This window comes from Athene cunicularia (assembly GCF_003259725.1).
Source record: "Athene cunicularia isolate RWA chromosome 1 unlocalized genomic scaffold, athCun1 chr1_part2, whole genome shotgun sequence".
NCBI classification, from domain to species: Eukaryota; Metazoa; Chordata; class Aves; order Strigiformes; family Strigidae; genus Athene; species Athene cunicularia.
Window position 1 is genome coordinate 944,225 of NW_020799092.1, and position 13,179 is coordinate 957,403.

At 42.0% G+C, this 13,179-nt stretch overlaps 1 protein-coding gene across 2 annotated transcripts in view; it reads left to right on the top strand.

Moving 5' to 3' along the window:
- Positions 1 to 2,281: 2,281 nt before the first annotated feature.
- The window catches only part of LOC113491554 (cytokine receptor common subunit beta-like), a 29,838-nt gene continuing 18,940 nt past the window's right edge, over positions 2,282 to 13,179 (top strand). For both annotated transcript variants that reach the window (XM_026868564.1, XM_026868563.1), the window contains exons 1-11: positions 2,282 to 2,553; positions 4,428 to 4,554; positions 6,250 to 6,434; positions 6,756 to 6,904; positions 7,370 to 7,541; positions 7,638 to 7,770; positions 7,873 to 8,033; positions 8,940 to 9,085; positions 9,184 to 9,352; positions 10,231 to 10,321; positions 10,614 to 10,683. In XM_026868564.1, coding sequence (XP_026724365.1) covers positions 2,484 to 2,553; positions 4,428 to 4,554; positions 6,250 to 6,434; positions 6,756 to 6,904; positions 7,370 to 7,541; positions 7,638 to 7,770; positions 7,873 to 8,033; positions 8,940 to 9,085; positions 9,184 to 9,352; positions 10,231 to 10,321; positions 10,614 to 10,683 — 1,473 coding nt within the window. In that variant the 5' untranslated portion in view covers positions 2,282 to 2,483. The remainder of the gene's footprint in view (positions 2,554 to 4,427; positions 4,555 to 6,249; positions 6,435 to 6,755; positions 6,905 to 7,369; positions 7,542 to 7,637; positions 7,771 to 7,872; positions 8,034 to 8,939; positions 9,086 to 9,183; positions 9,353 to 10,230; positions 10,322 to 10,613; positions 10,684 to 13,179) is intronic.

Genomic DNA, 13,179 nt, shown 5'->3' on the forward strand with positions numbered 1-13,179 from the left:
ACAATGATAATGTTAGTAATCCTACACTTTGTGATACACAAGATACACACTGTAAATTTGAAACCCAATTGGCATGCGTGGCCTGCAAAGCTTCTGGTGTGTAGGATTACTTGTTACTTGTTCCTGGAGTTCAACAGACCAAATAACATCTGAAGATTTTCACTGACTGCTAGATGCTGTGTTGTAACCTACAACTCAGCAATTCTGTTTGAAGATGGAGGAACTGTTTGAGTGAGGAAGATGAGGGTGAGAAAATGTCTCCTGGGAAACTAGTAACCTGTTTTCTATGGGTAGGGGAAGAACATACCTAAACATACTGCCCTCTGAAAATTAGAGCAGGAAAATTCCTTTCTGCCTTTATGCTGTAAAGCAGAGTAAATTCTGACTATCCAGCAAAGATGCATATTCCCCTCCTAATCTGCAGTTTTTATATGCACACCTCCTGATTGTCCCAATGACACGCAATTTCCTTAGATACTCGCATATTCTCCTTCTTGCTCTGCATGTTTCCCTTATTCACAGTATACATTTTTGGACTTGTTTATTGATGTAGTTCTTGTGAGACCATAACTGTGCTAACTATGGTTTTGGTCAGTACTACAGGGATTTAGAGAAGGTGTAGTAGCGGTGCACAACAGACAGATTCTGGCCGTTACATTCTGTGCCTTCCTGTGCTCTCATCTTAATCCCCCCATAGGTTACTCCTGAGAGCACAAATCCAAGTGTGTTTTTCCATTATGGCTATCTAACTTTCCTAGACAACTTATTATTGGAGACTGCTAGTCTGAGTTTAAAAGCTGGATTTAAAACAACATGGCTACTTTGGATTTTGGATAATTCAGGTCAGCTTTTCTCACCAGTTTTCTTTTGTTTTCTCTATGTAACATAATTCATATAATTTATTATTAATTGTTGTTGAAATTGGTAAAACTTACTTTTAAAAATATTACTTAAATGTATGGGTTACAGAGATAAAGGTAGTTTCCCCCCGCCCCATACTAATGAACATAAAGTACAGAATGATCCCTGCCTTGAAGACTGTCCAGCCTAGAGTAAAGCAAGAAACAGAGTAAAAACCAGGAATTCTTTCTTAGTCTTTCTCACTTCAGCTGCAATCATTTTTATTTTTTTTCTGAAAATGCATGAGTCCCATGATCTGGTAATTGTTAACATACTGACTGGCAATGACAAACTTCCTTCCCCTCCCCTCCTAAACAGTCCCAACTAAGTGCTTTGGGGGCTAAAATAGGAAGTACAGACTTCCTATTTTACAGGCAATTACACAGACTTTCCTTGAAAGGGTGTGGTCTGCTTCTTGAAAGTGGCATTTGAGGTGCATAGAAGATATAGCAGATATTTTGAAGACTTACTTGCCACTTGTAGTTGCTTTATTCCTTCTGTCTCCAGTTCTAGGGAAGTGTGGGTTTGCTGGTTTCTGCATCAGAGGATTCTGATGCTGTGGGGGTAGGCTGGACAGGGAGAGTCGCCCATCAGGTTGAATCATCTGCCTCACAGACAGCTCTGGATCCAGATAAGGGAACTGCTTCCTTTCTGGGGAAAGCAAAATGGCAGAGAGTGCTCTTAAACAAGGGCTTGTGAGTCATTTAGGCATTAATTAGCTGTAACAATTATCCAAGGGCTCAGCTAGCTGCTTCTAGTGTAAGGAAGTGATATTCAGGAATCTGAAAGTCAGTAGGAATTTAAAAGGCGTTTTCTCCATGCTCCCCTAAAGTAGAAGAGAGTCTCAGCTCTGTAATATACTTCAGTAGGTGAGTTTATTATACTTTTGAGCAATGAGAGATGTCCAAAAGGACTTGAATTCCAGTATTGGACAATATGGTGTGTGATCTTTGAACTACTCAATCTACTCTCAATCTCAACAATTACAAAAAAATTTTTTTTTAAAATATTATTTCTTCAGTATTATTTCTACAATTTGCAACTTGTTTGGGGAGCAGCTGGAAAAGTGGCATTTTGAAGAGAAATTTGAAAGTGAATAAATATGAAAATTCAACCCCTATAGCTCCCAGGAGCTATGTGGTTGAGGATAATATTTTTAAGGAAAGGTAAAAAACAGAATACCATTGCGGTTTGTTATGAAGACCGAGCATGAAGAGCAGAAGGATGACTGAATTTGAAGTTTGAGTTCTCTTCACAGAGTAGGATTTTTTCCTGTTGCTACTCAGCTGAAAGAATCCTTTCACTTCCTTGGAAACGCGCATTTACTTCTTCATTCTTTGCTCATATTGCAAGCTCACACAATAAGAAGATGTGGATTTTGTTATACAGTAAACACTCGGTAGAAATTCTTTCTGAATGTCACTTCAAAACAGAGCCTAAAGAAGTTCCCTAATTCAGTTTTACTTCTCTTTATGTGAAATGAAAAGAAGAAGATCCACAACAAGCAGAGGAAGAGAGTAGCCAGTGTACAATGAAAACAATTATCTTCTGAATTAGGATCAAGCTTGTGCACAGAGGACAGTATGAACACAAAAGAGATTTTTATCCTTCTGCTGAATCTGTATTTGGTCTTCAGTGTCCAAGCCATTCGAGGTGAGTTTCAAATTTATACTCTTTTATCCTTCCATTATTGCCTTTCTTTTGTATCTGTCTCCTTTTTTCAGCTAATGTCTTCCTCATTTTCTGCTTCCTTGTGCCACCATTTATGCTGTAGAACAGACATCTCAATCAAAACCAGTGTGTAGCAGGTGCATGTGCAGACAAATCAGTTGAATGTTGGTGGTATGGACAGGTGAAACACTAGACAAATGGATGAGTTGAACAAGCTGACTAGTTAATGAGTGAATAGGAGAAAGAACAGACACTGATAGTGAAAACATAGGAAAACAAAGTGCTGTGTGATCCATATGGTAGTGTATAGGAGTAAAGTATAAGTGGACAGACATAAGATGCGGCTGTGTGTGTGGGCTACCAAGAACATCATCCAGATGATTTGATTTTCTTGTGGAATTGCTGACATACAAAGACACCATCAGCCATATCCATTGCTTGTGTTTCTGGGTTTAATGTCTGTCCTCTTCTCATGCAGAGAGGTAATGTCTCTCTCTGTCTCTCTCTGTCTCTCTCTGTCTCTCTCTGTCTCTCTCTGTCTCTCTCTGTCTCTCTCTGTCTCTCTCTGTCTCTCTCTCTCTGTCTCTCTCTGTCTCTCTCTGTCTCTCTCTGTCTCTCTCTGTCTCTCTCTGGTTTCCCCTTCCCCAGAGTTGTGAATGGGAAGTATCTCCTTGGATTGCACAGTGCATCAAGACTAAGCCTGTACCCATCCTAAACATACCTGAATAAAAGTATTGTCAGAAGGTGTGCCTGATGGACATCTACCTTTTCAAAGACAGATGCCAATGCCTGATGTTTGCAGCAGCTGGGGGAGTTATGTTGCCTGGCCCAGTGTCAACTGCAGGACATGTGCCTTTGAGATCTGAGTGAAAAAGTATTACAGTGTAGGTCAACTGGTCTCTTGGCATTCCAGGCCTTAGCCTTACATCCAGACCATCCCTTTCTGTGTAAGACACACTATTTTCTGGTTATGCAAGGAATGCCGTAGAACTTACTTTCCACTGGTTTTCAGTAAAAGATCAAGGTAAGGTCCCTCTTATGCCTGCTAGTTAAGACACCATCATACTTTTCTCATGTCTTCTGCTGGTAAAAAGCCCCTCAACCAAGCTGATAGTAGTTCTCATCAAGAAAAATGATTTGAGAGGACACACTTAGGTTTGCACACGGATATCTCTGTCATCTGAGGGTCATATCCCAATAGTGCAGCACAGATACTACCTTCGGCAAAGATAAAGAAGAAGAAAACAACTTGCTTTGTAGCGGAAGTACCAGGGAAGGCCTGTATTTTCCTACTTCACAGTTGTGAGATTAAAAGAAAAAAAAGTTATTGCTGATGAGAGGTCTGGCCATTTCTAGGTCATAAATCTAGTTCCAACAAATTAGTCTGGGCATTCTTCTGAGTCATAACAAGATTCATCCCAGAGCATCTCACTTTTAAATATAACTTTCTAGTGTCATAACCTTTACTGTGAAATTAGTCAAAGAAGTCACACACAGCAACACACAAAGATGAAATGATTACCATATGCTTGCTGACTATGATAGCCTATTGATACCCAGAGACAATCAGTGTTTGAAAAGTGATACCTTAGCTAGAATTATGTGCCTTGCAGGCACAAATGTCTTACTTCATTGTTATTACTTGTAGCTTGGTTTGGACACTTGTCTATTATGGAGATATGCAGAATGGCCACGACTCTACATATTTTCACCAAGAGTTGTTTTCTGGTGCCACGAGGAGAGTAGTGTTATCAGTGCCTTCCCTATTCTGCTGGCAGAATTGCTGTGCCTCCTGCTGTCTCTTACTATTTACATTTGTAATCATTGCATCTTTTTTGGCTGAATTCCTTTCTCAGAGAGTATCCCTATGAAGAGCTTGAGCTGCTACAATGACTACAACTCACAGGTGACCTGCACATGGATGGAGCATTCAGAGGCTCATGCCCTTGTTGGTATGATTCTTTACCACAGGCGTGATATAAGGTAAGTACCTGAAATCTGCTGTGCTGGATGAAAGTCCAAAGGGAAATTTGCCACCATTTGGAATCCCAGGACCAGAAGTCAGGTTTTCGGAAAGCATGGCTACCTCTTTCTGTCATTGGGTTGAAGTTATGTCTGCTTCTGAGACCTCTTCTAGGAAGGGAGGAACAAATAGGGTGTGCTAGTGGAGTTATTTTTATCACCTTTACTATTATTTTCCCATATTTTTTCAGTGGGATCATAGATATGAAATAAGATGAGGCATATAGGTTGCTAGTAATGGGGTGGAGAAGATGGGGTCAGAACAAGTATGAGTCTGAGTGTTGTGTATAAACTTAAAAGGGAAGAGACTCCCCTGTTATTTTGCCCATTTAGGACCATCACTGAGTGTATGGTTTTGATCACTTCTGAGAAACATGTATAGACTGTGTGTTTGTGAGATAGAGAAGACTGGTAAGTTCATCTGTGCTATCACTTTTCCTCACAGAGATACTGGTCTGTTTATGACGGTATCTCTCTGTTACATCTGTTTCCTTATGAAAAGGGAACTGAATCACCAGACTGGATCAATTGCGAGGATAAGAAAGGATAGATAGGGAAGAACAGTCAAAGGAGAGAAGACAAAAATGGAAAGCTGAGAAGAAAATGAATTTGAGCCAGGGGATACAGGAAGGAAAGAGAACGAACTCGATTTTATTGTAAAGAAGAGAGAATTAATAGAATAGTGAAGAATAGAATAATGAAGATAGAAATATCTTCAAGATTTTGTAACCCTTGGGCTGACTCTTGTTTAACACTGCGCACATGTATGGTCAGTCCTACCCATACTTCAGGAATATCCCTAATTTCCTTGCTTCCTAATGCCCAACTTTTAAAAATAGCAGTAGTGATGAATAATGTTTGCTGGCATATAGTTGACTAGAAGACTCCATCCTATCCTGGAAAACAGTATTTGGCCTTAGATATTCACAACTTAATATTTCTCATCTGATCTGGAATAATATAATATACTGGGCATGAAGCCATAAGCAAAACAAAATTCCAGAGGGTGCAAAAAGAAGCAACATATTTCTCCAGCAGCTCAGACTGCTGCAAGCACACAAAGCTTATCCTCTCCCTTCTAGTTTAAAATATTGTTTCTAATTTTCATGCTCCTTAGCCAGGAGAAAGGCTATCTAAAAAGATGATTAACGTGCTAGATAAAATCTTTAATGAATACATAAGGTCCCTTGGCAGAACAGAACTACTAATGATCCAGAAATACATTTTGGTTGGAGAAAGTGTCTTTCTGGGACTGCAAAATTAATGTCTTCAAGAAGCTAAGGATCATCAGAAAGTTTACTGCCTTTCACTCTAAGTAAAATGTGCATTTCCATTACATTATTTTTCATCATACCATTTCTCACATCAAAAAAATGAAATTTCATAGAGTTAGTCTTTAACAAAAATAGACTGGTACCAAAATATAACATTCTGCTGCACAACTTGGAAATGGGAAGGCACTTGACAAAAATCCCAGTGTTAAAAATGTTTGTCATATTAACTGATGCAAAATGGTACTACTGTATACAGTGAGAGAGTAAGTGCCCAAGTAAATTATAATAACAGAATGGGATGGAATTGGTTTCATACATGTAGTTTTGCATTAACTATAGGTCTCCAAATCAGATGTTTATAGATCCTTTCCTCTGTACACAGGGAGAACAAGGAGATGCTTTGCAAAAGCCAGCCACAAAATGACTTACGTGAGGCCCCAGACTCCTATGTGCACTGGGTTTGTCGCAACACTACAAACAATTTTGGAATAGGGGTAGATGACTTTTACAGCTTTAAACCCAATAAGAAACTTCAAGCAGAAATAAATGTCAGTCTTTTCCAAAATGGTAAGGATGATTTACCAAATTCTATTTTTCCAATGAATATTAGGGATCTTTGAGAATGTATTTACTAGTTAATCAGCAAGTGAATTCCACTTCCATGGTGAAAACTGCCAGAGAGTTACATATTAAGAAGATGGGACAGGGAGAAGAGAGGGCAAGTTTCTGGGGGCAACTGGACCTGGAAGGTGGACTCAAGGAAGAGCTACTTGGAGTGGAAGGCATAAGATACTCTCGAAATGAGAAAGCTTACCTAGATATTTTCTTGCCCTCTTTATGTCCCTGTCTTCACTACCTCATCTCATGGGTTGCACCTTCACATTCCAGTTCAGACCCTCCCACCTCAAAACCTCTCAGTCATCTTGATGAGATCTGGAGACTTCTTGCTGACCTGGAAAGCACCTGATGGAAGCCAAGGGCTGGGCAATGCACTGCAGTATGAAGTCACTTACAAGCGGCAGTGGGAGTCCTGGGAGGTAAGAGCAGAGGAGGCAGGCTGTCCTGGTTTGGGCTGCACTGTTTTGGGTGCTTGAGAGCCTGTGGTAAAAGCTGTGCGAATGAATGGCCTTTCCATTCTCAGGCACTATAAGAAGATGCAGCAAATGTTGGTTTAGGTCAGGTGGAAGGGGTTCTCTTTCTGTTGCAAGTATCTTGCCTAGTGAAACGCCATTTGTCCTGAGTTGAATGCAAAGATCTGTTCTTCACTGAAAAAAACACTGCACTTGATTTTGAGTCAGATTTGATTTTGCCCTGAAATGTTCCCAAATGGAATTAAAGCACATTCCAAGAGGAACCTGTGCATTCATGTGGGAAAATGGCAAAATACGTTTGAAGCGGCTTCCCCTGCCAGGAGGACGCACATTTATTTTTGGTAGTTTTTAAGCGTATCCCCAATTCCCCAGTTCCCTCCCTCCCCTCTCTCTCCTTTCTCCCAACCACAGAAAGCTGCCTCGCTCTTGCTCTCCAACACCACACTTTGCCACCTCAGCCGTGACAGCCTTGTCCCAGGGAGCAGCTACGTTGCCCGTGTGCGAGCCAGACCGGGGCGGGCCAGCGGCTTCTCTGGGCAGTATAGCGAGTGGAGCACGGAGGCATCATGGGAGACCCCTGAAGGTAGTGTGGGATGGAGCAGGGCCTTGCAGGGCAGGAAGTTCTGTCTGAGAAGAAAGACCTTTCCTATCACTTAACTTGCTCTCATCTTCTCTGAAGGTGGCCTTCAGCCCAGGAACCTTCACTGCCTCTTCAACGGTGCAGATCGTCTGATGTGCAGCTGGGAAGTGAAGAAAGAGATCATCACCTCTGTCCTCTTTGGCTTGTTCTTCAGGGCTACTCTGGCATCAGCGTATGTGCTTGGCCCATGGCAATGTGCCTGTGCCTCTCTCATGGAGTTTCTGCCCTGTCCCATTCCCCCTGCTCCCAGATCAACCTCTTTTTCTCCCCTCAGAGAAGAGGAGTGCTCTCCCGTGCATGAGAGGGCTTTGCCCCATGCCCCGTACGTGGTCCAGAGCTGTGAGATCTCTGTTAGCAACTCCAGCAGTCGGAGCCAGTACCATGTGTCTGTCCGGGCCAAGACAGAGGAGAAGCTGATTGAAGCCTACAAGAACAGTGAGTTGTTGTGTTGTTTCTTGCTTCTCCTGGTTGTTTCTTGGACAAATACCTGTCTGGGCAAGTGGAACTGAGGACAGCAGTGGTGAGGCAAAGTGGGTGGGAAGAAGAAGAGAGCAGGACTGATGAAGGAAGGAACTGGACGCTCTGTCAGGCCAGAGGTCTGGGAGAGGTGGCTTGCAGGTGTGGAGTTCCTCAGTGGCACTTGTTACTATGAGGGAGGTGGTGGCAGTGGGAACTGCTGTGCAGAAATTCAGGTTGTGACCCAGAGCTTCTCCGTGAGCGACTGTCACCCTGGTGACTTCTATGTGATTGACCTTCATGAGTGTCCCTGGTGACAGAGAGCCGTGGTGAGAGGTGTTTGTGGGGAGTGTGTCATTATGTGATTTCTCATGAAGCCAGTGGAGCTCTTGCAGGTTTGTGCAATGGCCCCTGCAGCGCCGGATGAGGTCAGGCTCATCTGCTGAGTGAAGTGCACCAGGTGGATCATCTCTGCCTGCACGTACCTGGTGGTACCGGTGCTACTTTTCACAGGCTAAAGCTGGGAGAGCTCCTGCAGTGGGTGAAAAATGTCAGGTAGTAGCTCCAAGAGAGCTGAAAATCTGTGGAAATGTGGTGTGCGAGTAGAGATGTTTCAAATATTGATTGCTTTACTGCTCTTCTGTACACAGGGAGCGCTGTCAATATTAATGGATATGCATTTTCTGTTATTTAATGTGTCTAGTGTTTAATTGCATTCAGCTAGAAAATGAAGATGCAGAGAATGGAGAAGTGTTAAAAAAGCTGAGGGTTCTTACATTGCACAAACCAACATTGTTTTCAGTCTCTGGAAACTATTCACAGTGGTGAAAGGGAGTGATGGACCAAGATGTTGATAAGTACTCTGAGACATTCTGTGTGTTCCAGTTAAGGTGCTGCCACCTGCAAATGTGTCGGTAACTGTGACAGAGAGCCAAGAGTATGAACTGAGGTGGACAAAACACACTTTGGGATATAACTTCATAAAACAGAGATACCAAGTTGAGTACTGGAAAAACAACCAATACGGAAAGGTAAGTCTTAGAAAGCGCAGGAGTCCTGGGTTTCTCTTTGCTGGGCAAAAGAACAGTTCCCCCCACCCCTGTCATTTGTGCTTCTTTCTTCTTCCCAGACTGTCTTAAATATCAGCAACGACGAACCTCCTTTCATCTTCACCCAGCAGATGCTGGCATCATCTACAGAATACAGGGCAAAAATGCGTGCAAGGGTGAATACACCCCTGGATTATGAGGGGCCTTGGAGTGAATGGAGTGAGGAGTTCACATGGAAGACTGAGAATGGTACTTTTCATGCAGGCTTCTTCTGTAAGGATTTGTGGACTGTTAATGGCTGAAATGTCTCTATAGAAAAATATATTTTCTCAGCTGGGGTTGAAGCTAGGTCCAGCCATGAGCTAGCTGGGGTTGCTTCACAAGGTAGCTGTCCTGTCTGCATCCTTGCAGTACGGCAGCAATGCTAATGGAGGAGCTGAGCAGGAATGACCTTTTAAACTTCTTTCCTGCTTCCCTTCACAAGGTGAGTACAACCAAGCATAAAATTTCCACATGGAGAAGTAATCAAAGATCATCCCCAAAAGATTATGCTTGTTTCCAGATTCCAGGAGTCCATTCTATTAGCAATGACTGAAGAGCCTGAGACTGTAAGAAGACAGAATATAAGCCATCAGTCTTTTATATTTGTGGAGTGAATATAGGGTTGTGTAAAACACACAGTAGAGTCTAATGGATATAAAACCTTCACATCTTTTTGCTACTTCTGTACTTAGAGGCAGAATATCTACTCTGATATGGGCTTGTGCCCAAAGTAATATGATATTCCATGATTTGTCCCATGGAAACTTGTAAGAAAGTAGGCAAATATCGATGAGAGTCCCCAGGAAAAAAGTGGTATGTTGTTGATGGTCAGTTATGGCCATTAGCTATATGGCCATTCTTAGTAAGTCTCCGTGACCCCATCTCTTCAGGACTGTACAGAGTAAGGCAGACCTAAGATGCTTGAAGACATGCCTATTGTTCATGGTTAGAACATACCTAACCATCTCTTTATTAGCAGAAATTGTTTAGCTGATGTAAGTATAAAAAAAAAATAAAATAATCAAAGGTAAGTAAAAAAGAAAAAAAAAAAAGGCGGATACTTATTTCTCCTTTCTCTGTTTCAGTTCTGCCACCAGTGGTTCTCCCAGTGGTGCTCCCAGCTCTCATCATCCCTTTGCTAATAGTTGCGTATTGCAGCTATAAGTATTTCCTCAGGTAGGCTTGCGCCATGACTAGTATATCTAGCAGCATGTTGGCCTTGTGGGTGGCATAAAGGCTGAGGCACTACTTGTCCCTCATGTGAGAGGGGCCTATGTGGAGATGAGCCCTGCTGTGCAGTGGGCAGCATTGTGCATGTCTGTGCAAGGGTTAGAGTTGGGTGGTGACATGCCAGAGCCTTGGTGGTGCCTTCCTGTGCCAAGCAGCACAGTGTACAGGGTGCATTTTCTTTTGGTTGCTGCCATGCTGAGAAGCAAATCTTGAAAACGCTGTGTTGTTGTTATTGCAGGAAGAGGAAAATGTGGGAGGAAAAGATTCCAAACCCCAGCAAGAGTCTCCTGATCCAGAGCTACCTGGGGGTAAGAGGGAACTGTATCTTGAAGAGTTCATTATTTCTATTTCTTTTTCAGGACTTCCAGTAATCTTAAGCACTCTTCTTGTCTCGTAGTTTGCAATAAACTGATATCTTCTTTAGTCTATGACTTATTTTTAGGAGAAGTTCTGGTCATATTCAACATAACTGTGTTCTTATATTTATACTAGTAGACTAATTTGTGTTTTGCTTGTCTGTATTACTGTGATTTAAAATCAAGCTAGAAAATTTTCAGTAATTTTAAAATTTTAACTAACTGAAATAAGCTAGTGTCATTAGCAACCTTCATGAGCTGGTACTTTCATTCATCTCCAAATAGCAAACAACACTAATTCAGAGTTTTTTAGAATAGTGTGGTAGCCCTATTAAAAAAACTTTTATTTTAAGGAGTTGGATTTTCTGGAATAAATGTTACCACATGCCTGTCTGTAACCAGGACAAGCTTTCTTTTTTTTGGAAATCGAGGAATACACTTAGATAGCGTTTGTTAAAAGATGTGTAAATAGAACCTCCTTCCCTTCTTCCTCCCTTCTAAAAAAAACCCAACATCTGGAAAGGCTGATATAGGCATCTCCAGATTTTGGTGGTGTTGCAGTCTTGGAAGAACAGCTAATTCAATAATGTGCCCACAAACAGACACACATAAAGACATACTTTTGTATAACAGTTGATTGTGTTCTATGTTCATAAAGGATGGGCTACAGTACGTATAGGTACATGGCAATCCAATGAGTATAATTTACAACATGGCCTTTGTGTGAGGCAAATGAACACTTACAGTATCTACATTAGTGAGTGAAATATTTAGATAACATGTTTGTTAACTGTTGCACATTTGTTACGTTGCTGTAAAATGGACTTCCATGGTAATGACCTGGTTTAATACGTAATTTTCAAATAGATGGCAAAGATAAGGCATGGATTCTCTTGTGCCAGAAGACAAACTCGTTATGCTTACACTGAAGTCTCAAGTTAGTTTCTTTTGCCTGATGTCCACAGTAAAAACTTGAAACTTTTTCCCACTCTAAGAAGCACCTTAATAGCTTTGTTTCCTATCCTTACCTATTTCTCTATCCACAAGTACTCACTGCCTTAGTTTCATGGTTTTGAAAGATTCTCTCCCTGCACTGAACACTTTGAAAACATTCCAGTAATTATGTTTCTCTGCTCAGCTGATACAGAATGACAGTCATTACACTCCTATAGGGTGAATATTGTGCAGAGTGTCCTCATATGGTTCTGGAAAAGAGCAGACACTGCACAAAGCAGTAGCTCTGAGGTTTACTATGGTAGGAACCTGCAGCATTTCTACGAGTTATTTAAGGGAGCAGCTCCTGTCTCCTATGCTATATAAAGTTAGAATAGAATAGTTCATTTGGAAGGGACCTACAACGATCATCTAGTCCAACTGCCTAACCACTTTAGGGCTGACCAAATGTTAAAGTATATTATTAAGGGCATTGTCCAAATGCCTCTTAAACACTGACAGGCATGGAGCATTGACCACCTCTCTAGGAAGCCTGTTCCAGTGTTTGACCACCTTCTCAGTAAAGAAATGCTTCCTGATGTTCAGTCTAAACCTCCCCTGGTGCAGCTTTGAACCATTCCCATGTGTCCTTATCACTGGATACCAGGGAGAAGAGATCAGCACCTCCCCCTCCTCAGAAAGCTGTAGAGAGCAAGAGGTTGTCCCACAAACTCTTTCTCCAAACTAGATAAACCCGAAGTCCTTAGCTGCTTCCCACAGGACATTTTTTTCAGCCCTTTCACCAGATTTGTTGCCCTCCTCTGGATGCATTCAAGTACCTTAAGCTTTCTTAATTGTGGACCCCAGAACTGCACAATAATACTCATGGTGAGGCCACACCATTGCACCACACCACATGCAGTGGGATAATCACTTCTTTTGACTGGCTGCTTATGCTGTGTTTGATGCACCCCAGGGTGCAGTTTGTGCTTTTGGCTGTCAGGGCACACACTGCTGAGTCATACTGACCCTTGCTGTTGACCAGCACTCCCAGATCCTTTTCTGCAAGGCTGGTCTCCAGCCACTCCTTGTGCCCAGTGTTACTCTGTCCCAGGTGCAGAATCTGGAATTTGGACTTGTTAAATTTTATTCCATTGATGATTTCCTTATGCTCCAATCTATCTAGTTCCCTCTACACAGCCTTTTGTCCCTCAAGAGTCAATGGCACTTCCCAGCTTGTATCATGTGCAAACTTGCTAGTGGTGCCTTTGACTCCTGCATCCAGATAAAAATAATGAACTGGCCCTAGAATTGAGCCCTGAGGTGCACCACTGGTGACTGATCACCAGCCAGACATAGCCCCATTCATTACAACCCTCTGAGCTCTGCCCTTCAGCCAGTTCTTCATATAGCACACTGTGTATACCTGCTCATCTCACAGTTGGACAACTTTTCCAGAAGGATGCTGTAATGAACAGTATCAAAAGCCTTACTAAAATTACCCCCACCCCTGTC